Source organism: Sycon ciliatum, chromosome 9 (assembly GCF_964019385.1).
Source record: "Sycon ciliatum chromosome 9, ocSycCili1.1, whole genome shotgun sequence".
In the NCBI taxonomy this organism is placed as follows: domain Eukaryota; kingdom Metazoa; phylum Porifera; class Calcarea; order Leucosolenida; family Sycettidae; genus Sycon; species Sycon ciliatum.
Genome location: NC_088651.1, coordinates 10,635,625 through 10,654,330, shown reverse-complemented (window position 1 = coordinate 10,654,330; position 18,706 = coordinate 10,635,625). Strand labels below are relative to the sequence as shown.

General features: G+C 48.5%; 1 protein-coding gene across 1 annotated transcript; it reads right to left on the bottom strand.

Moving 5' to 3' along the window:
* Nucleotides 1-4,909: 4,909 nt before the first annotated feature.
* LOC135824251 (uncharacterized protein K02A2.6-like) lies at nucleotides 4,910-9,127 on the bottom strand. Its single transcript, XM_065336981.1, has one exon. It carries the CDS (start codon nucleotides 9,125-9,127, stop codon nucleotides 4,910-4,912), a length of 4,218 nt encoding a protein of 1,405 aa, XP_065193053.1.
* Nucleotides 9,128-18,706: the final 9,579 nt, after the last annotated feature.

Here is an 18,706-nt window from a genome sequence, read left to right as displayed (position 1 = left end):
GACTGCAACAAGCATTGGTCAACAATGTAGTGCACAAATTTTCATTTTACTTCCACAACTCGAAGGTACCGAGTGCTAGTAAATGCATAACCAAATTGGAAACAAGTGAAGATGTCATTGGAACTGATCCTACCTCCGCCGGGATGGGAACAGAGTGTGTGGGTGCCTGGGAAGGAGGCAAGGGGATCGGTCCCCAGGGTCCCGGAGCAGAGCAGGATCTTATGATGACCTCAGACCTCACTGGTCAACGCAGCGCAAGGGCATGGCTGGAAAGGGGATCGGATGAGTTCTTTAGTGCAGGGCATGGAGTCGAAATAACTGCAGTATGACTTACACAATGCTCACCTCTCCCTGCATCAGTCCACTTCCAGCTAAAGCACACGGAACCTTTCCTCCAGTCCAGAGACACATACATACACACCAGCAACAAATGCCACAATGGAGTCACCAGAGATTGCTTTCACCACACCTAACCTAGCTCTTCCATGCGGGATGGGAATATCCAGTGCTGATTCATCCAAACTAGACATGAAAAATACTGCCTATCACATCCTGCTAGTACGCAGCTTAGCAGGTACACTGTGTTGGTATGAGTAAACACAGCATTATGTTCAGCAAACAGTATGTATGCTATTGCTGCTCTGCTCCAGAACCCCTATGACTGCAACCTGCCTAGATTGCAACACTGTTAACATGTCAGTGTGCATGCGTGGGCGTATGTGCTGACTGTGATCTGTCCTGGACAGTATACACGCTAACACGTATCATTATTGTTATTCTCTAGTCTGGAAGTAACATGGTTGGATTATTCAATCCGATCTCAGATCTGCTTTTACTCGTGCCCATTGTATTCAACACGGTGTACTAGTCGCCAATGCACGGCATTTATGTTTGGGCAGATCCCAGAACACTAAGTGCATCTGCCGGGGGGGGGGGGGGGGGGGGGGGGATGTCCTTCGGCCAATGCTGAATTGCACATGCACGCCGCTGCCGTGATGCATGATGCACTTAATGCCAGAATTTGATGCTCGCTCACACAACCAACTACATGTATTAAACTGCCTTGCCCCCAGTGTACAACTTATGTTCCAGAATTGAACAAGTCTGCACTGTGTGCATCATAGCGGGGACGTCTTGTAGTTGACCACAAGGCGGAAATTCAACAAGCTCATAAATTAGGCAAACTGCCAGGGCTTATTGACGCATGTTTGCAGACAAGAAGCAGATATCTGAATTTACACAATTTGCATTCAATCTTATTAAATTTTGTGTATGCAGCTATGCAGAAATTCTGCCCAGCCTTGGTAAGCGAGCTCATGCGCAGTGGATACTAAAGGAAGCCACACTAAGTTAGCTGTGTGTGCAGAACAATTCAAGCTTGCGTCTAGATGTTTCTGTCTGCCCCTAAGCTACAGAATGACACCTGATTCAAATTATTGTCATTCAATTGATTTCGTCTGCCTGCACTGTGCCAACATCCTGCATAGCAATGGCTCATAATAATCCCTGCTTCATGCACTTTCTTTATGCCAGGACCGAACAGAATGCCTGCACATTCGCATGTGGAGAAAGTGACCATACAATTGCACAGAAGGATAGCTGAAGTGATCAGGACTGGGTTGATGTTTCAACAATACGGGTCTTCTTCAGAAAGAATTGTATTCACAATCATGGCTAACACTGCTGGCTCAGCGCTATTGCTTCTTCAAGACTCACTTCTGCTATATCCAGTTCAGTTGTATTCAACTGAATTGTCTAGCAGGATCACTGCTCTATGCTACCAGTCTGCAGAGCAATGACTCACAACTAACAATCAGCCCAGCTGCATGCACGTAATCGCACCTGGAATACCTGTGCATGCATGCACATGCACATCCATTGAGTTGGAAGTTCAAACATCAATTGGGTGGGGGGTGGGGGGGCAGCACCACGATTCCACTTCCATACTGTTGGAACTTTCAAAAGTCAATTGGTTGGCAGCACCAATATTCCACTTCCAATATTATGCAGTGTAGAAACTGCTCAGCTGTTCTCTGATCAGTCATGTCAGGCACATAGCGGAATCAGCATGACTAAGCTACGACAGGGATCACTTCCTGGTCATTGACGGTGAGGAGGCACCGGTAAGTCTTGCAACCAGTGGCCAAGAAAAGGGTGCGAATCCCGTGCGCTAGGGTCCGGCGGATTCTGCCGGCAGAAAAATTGGCAGAATTCGGTACTTTTTCTGGTAAGTTTCATGCATGTTTGGTATGTGGATAAAAAAATGGAGCAGAATTCGAGGAATTGCCCGCCATAAGGTTTGTATGGTTCTGCCAATTTCACTGCTTTTCGAGCAGAATCTGCCACCTTTTCGAGCAGAATCCGCCGGTCCCTATCGTGCGCTGCATCCATGTTACCCTCACTCCCGAAGCAGTGAGTAGACCCTCTACCCCAGTTGGCCGTGGGTGTGTGTACAGCACACCTATGACCTCTTATGTTCTGCAGTCAAATAATTATCATCTTGACATTAGGCCGTCGAAGAGACAATTCTGGGCCGGCGCCACTGGTACGGCTGGTACAGCTATGGCCGTACCAGCTTCTATCAATTCCAGATTTCACAGATGTCCAGTGTATGATCAATTGTGTGGAGGGACAGATAAGCTATACTCGCTAGACTAGAGTCTCTCACCCATAGCCATAACCTGTTCATCATGTCCTGTGAGGACTACTGAGCTACCTGTATACATGCACATTACAACGAGCTCCTTGAGTCGAAATGTACCGACCCGGCACAACGGCCCACTTAGCTACTCACGATGCTCGGGTGTCAAGAATCGTCATTCGATACATCAGACACGACACAAACAAAGAAATATTATTTTTCGGCACTCGCAGGAGGTACCTTACACAACTACCACTACTCATTAGTAATAGTAGACTAAAAATGTACAGAATATTCGCTCACCTTTCCGTCTACTCGGCACCGTCGGTAGCTTCGGAGCAGCCCCTCTGCCCAGAAGTTACTTAGTTCAAATCCAATGTCTAAAATCCACGGAAAGCCAGCATGCTCCGGAGTGAACTCTATCTATAGCCAAGAGTTGGCGAAGAGGTGCACCTAATATTCCTGCCGAAAGGTACTCTTCGGATATCGTACGTACTCTAACACACAAGGGAACGTTCTAAAGTAACTGCACTGGATTGGAGCGAAGCAGGTGAAAGCAGGAGAGAGCATTTGCAAGGACAGGTATTTTGTCATGCCCTGACACAACGAAAGCACGGCAATGTTCTTGGTGCGCTCTGCCACACCTTCTTTGCTCGGCTGAGCAAGTATCGGTACGACAAATTAGTCGTTTTAGCTAGCTGCTTGCCAGAGAGTGTGCACTCTTGGTATCCATGGCCTAGCGCCTCTGTAGCTAGCAACGATGGATTTAGCTACATGTATGTTCACATGCGAGTGCATAAGTAGTTGAGCTCGTGTGATGTTTGGCCTTGGCTTCGAAATTTAGCAGCGATTGCCTCCTTGACTATCTTTAGAAGTAGGTAAGTTTAGTAAGCTCTACCTGGTGTAGATTCTAAGCTTAGTGTAGAATCTGCAGTGCGTGCACCGCGTGCTTGCTTGCGCTGAGTAAAGCTATCACCTATAAGTACGCTTACGACTCTTCCTCCAGTCTTCGCTCCGTCGGCGTGGCGCGGCTGGGTTGAGTTTTGTGTGCATGTATATGCGCACAATTATGTACAAGTATGTTCATGATTGTACAGCCATGGCCAAAGAAAATCCGACCGCAGAAGACGAAAGCAGCACCGCGTTTCCATTCAGTTTGCATCATACACCGTCCAACAACCCATCCCAGGGCCGCAGGGGCCCGCTTGACATGAGCCTTGGCGCTGCTTCTAGCTCACGGGTCGGATCTCTTTGGCTACACCGGTTAGCGAAGTAATTCCACCTCCACCAAACGCCGTTATTTTCAGTACCGTGAATGTCATCATCATCATCATCATCACAAGCCCATAACCCTAAGGCCGTCGGGGCGTCACAGAGCAAGTATGAACAAGCGAGTGCCATAAAAATCGATCGCGTGCAGCAGCGAGCAGGGAAATATTATAAATCCATGACATTCTGGGCCTGCCTTGGCCACGACCTCCAGCAACACAACCCTGAAGAACAGTCAATGACAAACAGCCGGAACGAACAATATGACCAAAAAAATTGCAATTTCCTTTTACGAACAGAAACAATAAGTGGGACTTGTTTGTGAATACTATTTTATTTCCTCTCTAACAGACACATTCGTCCGGTGATCAGTGAACAGAATCCTGTCATGCATACTTATTATGATTGTATTTCAGAGTAGTAGAATCTGTTGCGCAAACGCCTGTTAGCGCATAGCATGTCTGTTACCTCTAAACGCGGGATCGCCCTTCTTCATTTCATTCTATGTACATTGTATAAAACCGTGCTTTCAAATAAAATTCTAGCCATAATTTATTAGCAACCTTCTGTGGTGTCAGATAGAGTTTATTCACAACTAGCAAGGAGGACAACAAACGAAGAACAACATTCCAAGCAGTGTGCGAACACAAAAGGGAAGTGTGTACGAACACCAAGGAAAGTGTGTACGAGCGCATATGGAAGCAGGAGCTCTAGGCGGGTGCATACGGGTGCAGGAGTTGCACCATATACGGAAGTATGCCATATACATCATGCCCCTCCTAAGATAAAAACGTACAAGTGTTTATCTAATCAACAAAAAAATAATGTGAAAATTGCATGTGCGTAGCAAATGACATGTCGCGGAGCAGCAGCAACTTCCAACAGACTTGTAAAAGGGATAATTGCAAAAATTATATACATGAAGGTTTTCAACTGCGAAACAATGGGAATGACAATTGAATAGGTACAATGGACATCAACAACTGAACAGAGCGAGTGTTAATTGTACGATTGTCCACGCGTTGAAATAATGTTAAAGGGGACATTCTGTCGCCGGGGACGTTGGCTTGTTCGAGGTGGTACCTGAACAGTTGACTGTGGCGACGACTGAGTCACAGGGACTGCTTGTGGTGCAGCGTCGGGTGCGGGAGACGATGCAGGCATGGCTGTTGAAGCTGGAGTAGGAGGACGGTACGGGCGGAGGTAGCGACGGTTGCGCCAATATACGCGTCCACTCGGTAGCTTGACGTAGTAGTCGCGGTGGTCACCGATAGCCACGACAACGCCGCGGGAAGACCACCGTTTTGTCTTCGGGTGCTGAATATCAACGTGCGTCCCGATAGACAAGTGGGGAAGCTCTCGGTGAGGCTGACTGGGAGGCTGGTCTACGCGATCAACATCATCCATGTCAGATGCGGTGTCTTGCCAGTGGGAGTCGAACTGGCTCCATTGGGCGAGAACGAAGGAGACGAGTGGGCGACCATACAGTAACTGGGCAGGACTCTTTCCCGAAGTGCCAGGAGTATTGCGCCACTCGAGAAGGCCACGCTGGAAAGCATCGGTGTCTAGATTACCGTCATTGGTAGTCTTTTCCACCAGGTACTTCATTGCCTTTACGGCTGCTTCCGCATGTCCGTTCGACTGTGGGTAGTGAGGGGACGACTTGATATGACGGATTCCCCAGCGCTCGCAAAATTCAGCAAATCTGTGAGACGCAAACTGAGGACCGCCGTCCGTTGAAATGACCTGTGGTACGCCTACATCTGGGTACCACCTGCGGAAATGACGAATGACGTCAGCTGATGTGGCTGAGTGACCAAGCTTGGCTATGCATGGCCATCCGGTTAAGCGGTCGACGAATACCAAATACTCGCAACCTTGGCAACTGAAAAGGTCAGCACTAACACTTTCGAATGGCAAAGTGGGCTTGCGGTCAGAAATGGGCGGTTCGGCAGACTGAGACGGTTGAAATTCACGGCATGCATCACAGCTGCGGACTAGCGTGTCTAACTCACTGTTCATTCCGGGCCAATACACTGTCTGACGGGCACGTCGTTTGGTACGGGTCAGACCTTGGTGGGCTGCGTGAAGGTCGATCAGCGTTGACGCACGCAGAGAGGCTGGGACGACTATGCGTAGACCTTTCAGGACTATGCCATTGTCGGTGGACAAATGTTCACGCACGTTCCAATACGCACGAAGAGGCTCGGGCAGCTGCTTTTGTGCTGAGGGAAATCCGTTCTGGATATACCCGAGTAGCATCTGGTAGTCAGGATCAGATGCTGCTGCGGCGCGGAGCTTAGCGAACTGGAGACTCTGGGGACCATCTTGGAGTAGACAGATACGGATACTGCGGCAGGACGGTGCTGGATCTTCTCCAAGTTCATCATCACTAGTCGGGATTGACACAGGATGTCGTGAGAGGGCGTCTGCGAATACGTGCTCTGAACCCTTACGCCACGATGCTTTCACTTGATACGGACGAAGTTTCATGATCAATCGGAGTAGACGAGAGTTCTCAATCTGGTCAAGGGTGTAGCTGTTGATAATCGGAACAAGCGGACGATGGTCGGTGATTAGTGAGAACTGTGCACCAGATAGATACAAGCGGCACTTGTGCACTGCCCAGACGACTGCGAGGCACTCGAGCTCGATTACAGCGTACCTTGTTTCAGCGTCAGATAAGAAACGACTTCCACACTGGATGAGGTGCCATTGCTGGTCATCATGCTGTTGCCATAGGGCAAATCCGAGGCCATTCTTCACAGATGCATCAGTCTCGAGACGGAGAGGCTTGCCAGGCTGGAAGAAAGCTAACACTGGTGACTCAGTCAGGATGGCTTTGACGGCTTCGAATGCTATGGTGTGCTGCTGATCCCAGGCGAACTCATTGCTGGTTTTCAGGAGTGGGCGAAGCGGCTCACTTAGTTCAGCAATGCGCGGTGTGAAGTCGCTGCATTGGTTGACCAAACCGAAGAACGAGCGGAGGTCAGTGCGGTTGCAGGGCACTTCGAACTGGCGAATGGCAGATGTCTTGCTACCATCAACGGCATAACCATCAGCATTGATGACGAATCCGCAGAACTGTACTTCACTAGCGCCGAATACAAACTTGTGTGGGCTGAGCGTAATGTGATGCTCACGGGCACGGTGAAGGACGTCACGAACGTGGGTGACGTGGTCTGGAAAATCGACGTCATGTACTAGGCCGTCATCAACGACTTTGACGAAGTTAGCGAGGCGGTCAAATGCTGCGTCTGTGCGGCAGTTGAATTCGTCACCTGCTGAGGACAGACCTTGAGGGTTGCGGCAATAGCGATACCGACCCCAGGGCGTGATGAATGTCGTGAGCGGCTTCGAGTCGTCGGACAGGGGTATTTGCCAGTACCCATGACGTGCGTCGAGTGTGGTGAAGAAACGGGCTTTACCAATAGCTGTCACGGCGTCACGCGGAGTACGAGCTGGGTGTGTTGGTCGGCAGACTTGGTCGTTGAGTTTACGCAAATCAACGGTGAGGCGCTTCTCGTTAGAAGACTTCTTATCTGCGATGACGATCGGGTGGCACCAGTCTGACGGTTCAGTGACTGGCTCAATAATTCCATTGATCACCATATCGTCCAGTTGAGATTTTATCTGGTCTCGGAATGCGAATGGGATTGCGCGGGCACCATTAACACGAGTTGGTGTGGCGTCAGATTGAAGCTTTATCTCCATGGGAGGACCAGCCATGGGCTTCAATTGGGAGTCGTCGAATACATCAGCAAACTCTTGCATCAGCTGAGCCTTAACATCAGCAATGTCTGCACTACTGGGTTCGGACTTCACACGGGAGATCCGCGGCCAGGACTCAGGGAGAATGCCAAGAGCACGGAGAGATTGGCATGACAGCAACGCCTCATCGAGGTCTTCATACACATGAAGTACCGTGGTGTGCTGGGCTGAGCCAATGGAGAGCGTGGCAGAAATCTTTCCCAGGCTAACCAGAGAGGTGCCGTTTGCTGCTGAAACAGTGTCGGAATCGACGGCAAGGTTCTCAGGGAAGCCACCTAGCTGGGAAAGATGTGCTGGCCCAATGGCGTCAACATCACTGCCGGTGTCTGGAATCCATGTCATGGCTTCGGCGGCTGGTTCTGTGTTGAGCTGCGTGTGGACACTGAGTTCTAGACCATGTCGAACAGAGGCACGTTGCAACTTAAGTTGGCCGACTTTGCCGGATGCTGTTGGTTTGCCTTTGTGCGGGCACATGGACTGGAAATGTCCGACACGTTGACATCCGTTACATTTGCGTGACTTCGCAGGACATGTGCCTTTGGTGTGGGGACTGCGACCACAGCTGGGACACTTGTCACCTGCGGGCTTGTCTGGTGTGGACTTCACGGGAGCGGGACGGCTCGCCTTCTGCTGTTTATAAGATGATTTCTTAGCTGCGTGCACGTGACCACTGGAGGGAATGCCAGAGGAAGTTTGGCAGGCTGCTTCCTCAGCACGGCAGAGCTTCACGGTTGCCTCCAGATCCAAGTTCTGGAGGGCCAGCAGCTTGTGACGCACGTCGTCCTCAAATACGCCAGTCACAATGCGGTCACGTAGTATGTCATTGTTGAATTTCAACAGGCCTGCCTTGCAGGGGTTGCACATCGCCTGGTTGCAGTTATGACATACTGAACACCCAGAAAAGTCACACGCGTGAAACAGTTCACGGAGGGCCGTATAAAAGGAGTCAAATGATTCCCCACGCTGCTGCCGTCTCTTGTAAAATTCGATTCGGTCGAGCAGCGGGTTCCTCTGCCGCCGGATGTACTGCTGGAGGACCGGGATGGCATCAGCAATGTCAGCGTCTTCCGGGAAGGCGATAATGCCTTCTCGGATGAAACGGCGCAGGTCCTCATCTAGGGCCTGGCGGAACGCTGACATACGTGTATGGCGGTCGTGGCTGGCGAGACATTGGCATTGCGCATAGTCACGCCAGGCCTCTTCCCAAGCGGTAAATTCTGCCATTGTGGCAGTAGATAACAACACTGGTCGTTCTGCGGACACAGACTTGGGTGCGGGTGGGGTTGTGGAACTAGTACTGGTCTGGTTGGACATCCTTTCCATCAGGGTCTGAAACTGCTGGTCTCGCAGTGCAGACGCCTGTGCCTGAGTTGTCAGGAGCTGCAGGAGCGTGGCGACGTCAGGCACTCCATTACCAGAAGGTGCTGCGGGATCGCTGCTCGCCATGCTGATCACAAATGCTCGTTGTGACAGCTCACACGACTACGTCCTACGAAATAAATTGAACAACACTCCTATCTAAAACGAACTAACAAACTAACTGCAGGGTAATCTAATCCAAATCCAACGGAGTGCTACACTGCTACTGGGCCAGGTAAAACACTACAAACTAGGTTGGTGTGGACAGAATGGAAACTACAGGACGAAATGTTCACTGCGCCATGTGGTGTCAGATAGAGTTTATTCACAACTAGCAAGGAGGACAACAAACGAAGAACAACATTCCAAGCAGTGTGCGAACACAAAAGGGAAGTGTGTACGAACACCAAGGAAAGTGTGTACGAGCGCATATGGAAGCAGGAGCTCTAGGCGGGTGCATACGGGTGCAGGAGTTGCACCATATACGGAAGTATGCCATATACATCACCTTCACGGATGAGACCTCTAGTGGTCGAAACAGCGCTGTATACTGTATGGAGGAAAATGCTATTAATTTTTGTATTTGTACTGAAGTATTTAGCGAAGTATTTATATATTTTTTATATTATAAGGATTTCCCAAAGGCTCTGGGCCTGTCGAGGGGATCTCCTGCAAGAAGAATGAAATGACAACTTTATGTAGAGGGAGCAGCTAATCGAGGATAGGCTAAGGAAATAGATCGAGGTCAGTATCTACAACTCGGAGGCATGTTGCTGGTGTGATGAGGTCGGCCAGAGAGCGCGATTGGTGAAGGAGGTGGAATTACTTTATTGATGAACAGGCTGAAAACTGCTGTTTACCGTTTGAATACAACGGTTAGTAAGTTAGACTACTAGTACCGGTAGTCAGTATTGATCTGTCCACTTTGCGTGCAGCTGAAACGGAGAGGAAGGAAAAGATAGTGCCATGGCAGGAGGATTGTGAGAAGGCGATGCGAACACTTTGAATGGCCTCACACAGTATTCCGGCCAGTATTCCGAAAACCGTGATCTCATGAAATTCATTATCCTCACCGTCACAGCCTGCGCGCGGCGCGAAACTAGCAGTTCAGGTCGGAAGTGACTCTCCAGCTATGGGTGCTATTGTAGCGTATCCCACCGCTGGCGCGTGGCTGGCAATGGGCGTAAATGAAAGGCGGTTGAAAGTGCAGCAAAAGGTCTAGACTAGTATTTCTAAGGTCGATTATCTGGACTCGATATGAAACATTGAACGCAGTGAGACTACATAGTTACTATGCATGTCATGGATCTGCAAGCACGGAACAGAGTTGCAAGTGCGGGGTACGGGTGCGGAGTAACACGTGTGACCAATTCACGCTGCAGCTGTGTAAGTTAGTTACTAGCGTGCCAACGCTACACTATCACTACACTCTCTGTAGGCATACACCACACTGCATGTACATGTAATGTATGCTGTACAGTCTATTGTAGTGTGACATCAGGGACTAACCGTATTGTTACATACCCCGGGGCCCGGGCCATGGCATTGGGTTAGGCCCTACAAGTGGCATGATTCCACGCGTAAGAAAAAGGTGTATCCACTATGTTGTCTGTCTGAAGATTGTGGCCATTGTGCAGGTATACACAGAGTAGCAACAAAAGAAGTTTCCCGCCATTGTGAGCTTGTGTCTATTAGACAGTTTTGTATTGTATTTTTTATTGTATTTTATGGATTCTCCACAGGCCTTAACTGCATCTTTTTTTGTTTGAAATGGCCCGTTGCCCGTTGGTGTGTGATGATGACGCAGACCTACATGTACATGTACATACACTGCAGCAGTTATGTTGTATGAGGTCATGTTGGAAAGGCCAGCGGTGGCTTAAACGGAAAAGACCACAATTTTCAGTTTTCACTCACAAAGCGACTGTTCAGTACATGGGGTAGTGGTCTACCAGAGCAATCACACTCACCACCGTGGTGGTTTTCCAGAAATGAGTAGAAGCAAAAAACCACACTCGCAGCCACATAATAGATAAATAGCCGAAAAACATCTAAATCCATCAAAGAACCGCCAGCAAGCGGGAGAAAAGGCCGTGAAATCAAGTGAAACAGCATGGCCAGTGGTGAGCATGGGTGACTGGGCAGCAGGGGAGCGCCTGAAAAACAATGACTCCCTACATTCCTAGCCGCGACCGCTCAACCGGGCTAGAGGAAAAACACGCCTTTCGGCCAAAAAACCTTTCTATTTCATTAATTCCTGCCCCGCTGCCAGTCAGACCCAAGAATAGAGATAGCAAGAAATGGTATGTAATAACCGGTGTATGTCATAATCATAAGCCACACACATAGGCATAGATTGTCAAGAAGAACAGCGGATGACTCCCATGAAACCAGGGTGGGTGGGCGGGCAACTTCAACTACCACGAGGAAAAACAAAGACCACGATGGCAGGTTCAACGGAGTTGCGCAGAACAAGAGCAAATGCACGAAAATATTTGTGAGTGAAAAATACGTTTTTTGCACTCTTTCGCTACGCTCAGCCGTGAAAAAACAAAACTTTTCACTCACAAAGCGACTGTTCAGTACATGGGGTAGTGGTCTACCAGAGCAATCACACTCACGATGTAAAGGATAGTGAGGCCGATAGGAGAGCAGCAAACATAGATTTGGACAAGGAAAACGAGCAGTGTGGCGCATGGCGCCAGTGTGCCAAAGTCTTGGGCACTGTGACCACCATCTGTGACCAAGTGTATAGTTACTATGAACATTATGGAGACCCGGCCAGACTTGCCCTGGGATGCTCACTAGTAGGCCAGGTTGGGTCCGGTGGCAACCGGGCGAGCACACATCAGCCAGGATAACATGATCAGCAGTGCACTCCGAGCAGACAATATCTCTGCGAAATGCCCGAAAGTTCCCCTGCTAGGTTGCAAGTGCTACATCATGTAGTAGTACTGCCAGTAAATTCAATGTGAGGTGCTGTACTTCCGTGATTGGGCTGGACGTCCGTTCAGTTCCTGCAAGAGAAGGAATCCTGCATCGAATGCACACGTCCGCCCCTCACACACTTACTGCACACTCATGCACCCTTACGCCCATTCACTGTACACACACACACACTCACTGTACCCACACGTACTGTACACACACACATACTGTACGCACACGTACTGCCCGTGCACGTACACTCCTCCGCGTGCCCCGACAAAAAACGGGGTGAAAAGCCGGTCCCGAGACATAAAAAACCCTCATACCTCTATGTAACTCTCACTCTCTCTCTCTCTCGGGTTCAACATGTCTGTAATCATTCATAACCACATGATCGTTCATCAAGTCATACACCATCATGTGTCATCACTGACCATCGGGCTTCTCTCTCATCATGGCATCAAGCCATACACAACCATGTGCCATCACTGCCCATCGGGCTTCTCCCTCATCATGGCATCAAGCCATACACAACCATGTGTCATCACTGCCCATCGGGCTTCTCCCTCATCATGGCATTAAGCCATACACAACCATGTGTCATCACTGCCCATCGGGCTTCTCCCTCATCATGGCATCAAGCCATACACAACCATGTGTCATCACTGCCCATCGGGCTTCTCCCTCATCATGGCATCAAGCCATACACAACCATGTGCCATCACTGCCCATCGGGCTTCTCCCTCATCATGGCACCAAGCCATACTCATCACTGCCCATCGGGCTTCTCCCTCCCCCTCATCATGGCATCTAGCCATACACATTCATGTGCCATCACGGCCCATCGGGCTTCTCCCTCATTATGGCATCAAGCCATACACAATCTTGTGTCCTCACTGCCCATTGGGCTTCTCCGTGAGTATGGCATCAAGCCCTACGCTAGGGGTGAAAGGGGTGATCCGGGTAACCCGGGTACCCGTCTGTTTAGCTGCTGATTCGTTAGCAAACCAGTACCCGTTAGTCGTGTAGGATTGTAGGGTACAGTATTATAAGCTTGCTTGTACAGTTGTACAGTTCAGTGCACAGTTTTGAGTGTGTTTTTCCTCGTTCAATCCTGCTACATATCACGGTATCCATTGTAGCTACGACTATTTTGACTGTTTGCATGTAGCGCAGTGATTGTGCACGCTGTGCTTGTCGCGGTGTAGTGTACTTGCATGACTTCGCATATCCTCCTGGCATGAAATCCGGAAGGCTACTGTAGCAATTGTTGCCCGAAAATCTCTCTCCTATCAGAATGCCTGTAAACGACATGTTGCGCGTACGATCCCAAGCAAATGCAACGTTTTTGGAAAAAGTATGGCGGATAAAGGGTACCCGATAACCCGCCCGTTAAGCCAGATACCCGTTTGTTACCTTAAAGGGTAACCGTTTCACCCCTACCCTACGCAATCATGTGTCATCACTGCCCATCGGGCTTCTTACTCACTCCGTCATCACTCACATACACACTAAATAATGGCAAGCCGGGTTACCCATTTATACACCACACAAGGCCGTTCCCAATCGCTTGCATCATGTCCAGTCGTGGGTGATCCGGTGTCTGTTCCACGGCCTAGGTACTGGCTTGGTACTGAAAGGACAGCAAGAGGAAAACATATATAAATACTTCATTAAGATTCAACACCGAAAACATAAGGACGGCATGCACAAGCGAGATCAAGATACGTAAAGCTTTAACCAGTTGACTTGGCCTGGCAGCTGACTGGGGTGTCTCGCACACCTTACTCAATCAAAGTGGTGGCTTAACTTTTATGAATTGGTTTGGCGCTACAACAGTGGAGTTGTGCAGTGCGCCATCATGTTACCTCACCTCGCACATTGCAGACTGCAGCGACCGAGTGAGGATTACGCGCTACCTGCCGCTTTAGTTATCGCTCCGTCTGGAACGTACACTGATATTGAGCGTGTTCGGGAACCTAGTCTTACTCTCTGGACGAAGGAAACCTGGACAGTATTGCTTCCCACCCCGGGTCAACATCGCATGCCCCCCTACGGTTGCTGTCCCATTATCTGTTGTGTTGTTGTCGCTTGCTGCAATAGCCCATGACTATTGTCGTACTTGTTTGCACTCATACAATCCCAGGCTGTACTTTGGAACTGTTTCCATTGCCCATGTCCTCCTTATTCTTTGCTTGCTTTTATGCTGAGAGAACATATGCTGGCTCCCTGTACTGCTTAGCCGCGTACTCATTCGGTAGAAATGTGTGAATAATACTACTAATATCTGACGTGAGTGAGGTGGATGGGCACCTCGGGAACACAAGTTTGAAGTCAGCAAGCAGTCAACTTTTGTGTGAATTTCTTCCGGAACCATGTCTGGTGGGCCCCACCCGTGAAAAAACAAACAAACATTTGTCTCGTCCTGCCGGCCAATTGTCCCCCCTTGTGTGTCCGATGGCTGCGGACGTCGAAATCTGTTACACCCCGATTACACCTGGCCGGAAATCTACTAGCATTTTGCACGATGTTTGACTTGGACAACATTTACTGCCATGCCATTGTTGCCCGATTTTTGTACTCAGACTGACAAACTAACTACTCTTGTTGTTCATGGTTGCCTCTACAAACACGATACAGTCATGTACATCGCTCTGCACATCCATAACATTCTGATGGTCCCGTGACATTGATCATGCACCCTGTGTAGGGCCTAGAGCGGTACGGGCTGGGCATTTGTTTGCTCCGTTGAATACGACGGCATGTACACCCCTTTCGATCGTGTCAACTACATGATTATGTACTTCTTAAATTATCGAAAAAACATCCACAGTCTCAAGTACTGATACTTATCTTTTCTCTCCGGTCCATGTGCGGTCCGAAAACTGGCTGGCTGTCCCAGTGAACTCCGGTTGGTGTTGTCAACAGACAGCTACGACCTTGCTGCCCTTCGCCACGATATCAGACAACTACTTCAGTATGACTTCGGTGTCACCTCTGCCAGGAGCTTCGCCACCATTTGGGACATGCACACGATGTTGTGATCGACACCGCTCATCACCGACTCCGTAGACTCTCGATCTCATCACTGCGCCCACGGAAAACTCTCAAGGACTCGCTGAAGCTTTGAAGAGCATGGTTGCGGTACAGGTAGGTGTCGACTCGACATGTCGGAACTGAGTGACCAGTTGTTTTGTCAACTAAATTTTACTTCCACAATCTTTGCTGGTCGTCCGAAACGCCCTGATTTGTGTAGCTGTCAACGGTGACTCTGCTCCGCCTGGTACCAAACTTGCTTGTGTGTGGCGGATTACGCTCAGCTCGTTTTAGCTGTTTCCGCCTTTCGCAGATCGATCTGCAGCTCCCAAAAACGTCAGGTTACTGGTACATCAGTTTGCAGGCCCAACCAGGCGATGTGGACCTTTTGTAGGCTGGACCGATTCATTATAGACGGTGCACGGCACTATCGTTTCTTTCTCCTGGACTATTACACTGTAGATCTACTCTGAAAAAATAATAAGATGAGTTGTGGTGTTGTGTGGCTGCGAGTGGAAACTAAAAATTGGAGCACTTGAAAACTTCAACTACCACGAGGAAAAACAAAGACCACGATGGCAGGTTCAACGGAGTTGCGCAGAACAAGATCTTAAGAGCAAATGCACGAAAATATTTGTGAGTGAAAAATACGTTTTTTGCACTCTTTCGCTACGCTCAGCCGTGAAAAAAACAAAACATTCATACAAAAGAGAAAGACCAAGGAACTACAAGGTAAATACGCTATACTGTCCACTAACACCACCAGTTACTAAACAATCAGCTCATGCGATAACATTGCACGACACTGATACTGACCGACGGTACTGACGTTCTACAACTAACTGGCTAACAGCTCTAGCACATCTTGGATGCGCACTCCAACAGCCTTCCAACTTGGAAGGTTCTAAGTTATAGAAATAACATAAGGAGGGGAAGGTGAGCGCAACCAAGATAAGCACGAGCTAAAAGTCTCAGCTGTGAAGGACGTTGGTGGATGTTCATGCATGTCGATGACGATACTGGTAAGACCATTGGACAATACGGTCAAACCACGATTCCAGAACGCAAAGCAACATTCCACACAACTTGTCTGGCTCCAGAGATGCAGTAACTGGTGGTGTTAGGGGACGGTATAACGTAACCTGTAGTTTCTTGGTCTTTCTCTTTTGTATAAATTAAACCTTGGCTCTCCATCTGAGTCCATTTTCAGATTCTTGAATTATTGTTTCTCATATCCATGCCCTGCAGCACCATTCACGATGGATGGCCTGATAATGCATCGATGTTCGGCAGAAGTGATATTGCCCCGTCGATATTATGACTTGCTAGTGTGCGTGAGGCCAGTCCTATGGATTACTTTACAAGTAAATTAATTTTATGAAGTATCTGTCGGGAGCGGGAGTACTTTGCCTCTGTGTACGCTACCAGCCTATGGCATTCATACAATTAGTGCACCCTGTTGTCATCTGGTAACAGTTCAACTTTGTGACATCTTTCTCAACGGACTGACATCTTGTCTAACACAACTGCATCCATGTCAGCACGGTATTGGCCAGTATGGGCGAAGTACTGCACCACATTGTGCAAGTACAGTGAACAATCATGTACATGTACATGATTGTACACTGTACAAGTACAATCATGTACTTAAAAGTACATGACTGTGAATCACGTACATCACAAGGCAGAACAACAGAGAACGAAAAGCTTTGTTGTAACTCCGAGTTTTGTATTCAAAAACACTCATCACACAAAAAAAAGTGTATTTGCAGGAAGGACTTCAGACACTTTGTCATGTACGTTATACAATCATGCACATCTCGCCAAGTACCCATTTCCCCATGTCTGTCTAACTGATCGTTTAGTGTTTTTCTCTGTCCCTCTGTCTCTGACTCTCGCTGTGTCCTTCTCCCTCTCTCTGCCCTCCCTCTGTGTGTCCTTCTCTCTGTCTCTTGGTGTGTGTCCCTGTGTCCTTGTCTCTCTCTGTCTCGCTGTGTCCTTCTGTGTGTGTGTCCTCTCTCTGTCTGTCTTTCTCTCTGTCCCTCTGCGTGGGTGTCTCTGTGACCTTCTCACTCTGTATCTTTCTCTCTCCGTGTGTCTTTCTCTGTGTGTGTGTCTCTCTCTCTCATTTTCTCTCTCTCTTTCTCTTTCTCTCTTTATCTCTCTCTCTCTCTCTCTCTCTCTCTCTCTCTCTCTCTCTCTCTCTCCGACTCAGGCTCTCTCTCTCTCTCACTCTCTCAAGGGCTGCATACGTTAACCCTGTGAAGAATCAATAAAATTCATTATACTCAGCTTGTATACAAACTCCCATCTCTCCCCACACGACACTCCAGACTTGTATTTTGTATATAACAGGTACTTCGATGACGAGAATATAAACTGGTATATAATCTGGTGTATAAACTGGTGTATAAGTATATATTATAACAAGGGACCGAGTGTATATGGAGAAATATAGACCAGTATAAAAACCGAGGCGAAGCCGAAGTTTTTTATAACTGGTCGATATTTCTCGATATACACGAGGTCCCTTGTTATACTATATTAATACCTCTCCATGCGCAAGCTGATGGACTTCCTGGAAGGCCGATCGATGTCTGTGCGGGTCGGAACCTCCTTATCAACCCATAATAGTCCCTCGCCGCTGGTGTGCCACAAGGCTCCCACCTAGGCCCTCTATTATTCAACCTTTCTATCAACTCCCTTCCCAGCATTCCCCAATCCAGCGATCTGACTCTGTTTGCGGATGATTCCAACATGGTCTGCGTTTCTCCGCCTTCTGTCGTACCCGCCGCGCACACTGCCTCCCTGCAACTAGACCTTGATAGATGTGTGAACTGGTCCCATAAAGCTGAAGCAGTTTTCAATGCTAACAAATGTGTCCATGTTCCCTTTTGCAGACCTAAATCAAACCCACCTGATCCCAGGACCGTCACCATGGCCGGTACGTTACTGACCCAGCCCTCTTCCCACCGCCATCTGGGCATCATCCTCACTCCTTCACTCAATCTGTCCCCCCCATATTCAACACATTACAAGCAAATTTCGAGGTCGGGTTTTTCTTTTAAACCACATGTCCAACTTCCTTCCTTTTCCTGCTGTGAATCTTTTGTATAAATGTTATGTTCGTCCCCTCCTTGAATATGCTGTTCCCGTTTGGATGTTTTCCGTTTCAGCCACCATGTCCACAACCCTTGATAAACTGCAGGCTACTGCTGCTAGAGCATACTTAAATAGTAAACTCAAGCGTCGGCCTGACTGGACGACTTCCAAAGAAGACCTCAATGTTCTGTCCTCTTGGGAATCGTTAGCATTGCGACGGCAGATTCTTGGCCTTGTCTATTTCCACCATGTATTCTCCCAACACCCCTCCTTGTTGTCTCACTTCCAGCTACCCTCTTCCCAAAGCAGTCGTCACCCTTCATCCATATTCTTCCTAAAGCTGGCATGCACCTACTTTCGTAAATCAACCCTTTTTTCTTTGAGTGTTGCCTGGAATAAACTTCCTGAAGATATTCGTTCACTCTCTACAACAGCGAAATTTAGTATTGCTGTTCGTCGGTATCATTCGCAATCTATGTTTTCTTTGAAACGTATTCCTGACTTTTGTGTCTAGGCTAACCACATCTATGATAGTTTCAATAGGTTGTGTATATGTCAGTTATAGTAGTCCGCAATGCTGCTTTTTCTAATTCTCATTAT

Excerpts from the sequence above, each read along its gene's own strand:
- LOC135824251 (XM_065336981.1), bottom strand. The coding sequence starts at position 9,127 with ATGGCGAGCAGCGATCCCGCAGCACCTTCTGGTAATGGAGTGCCTGAC.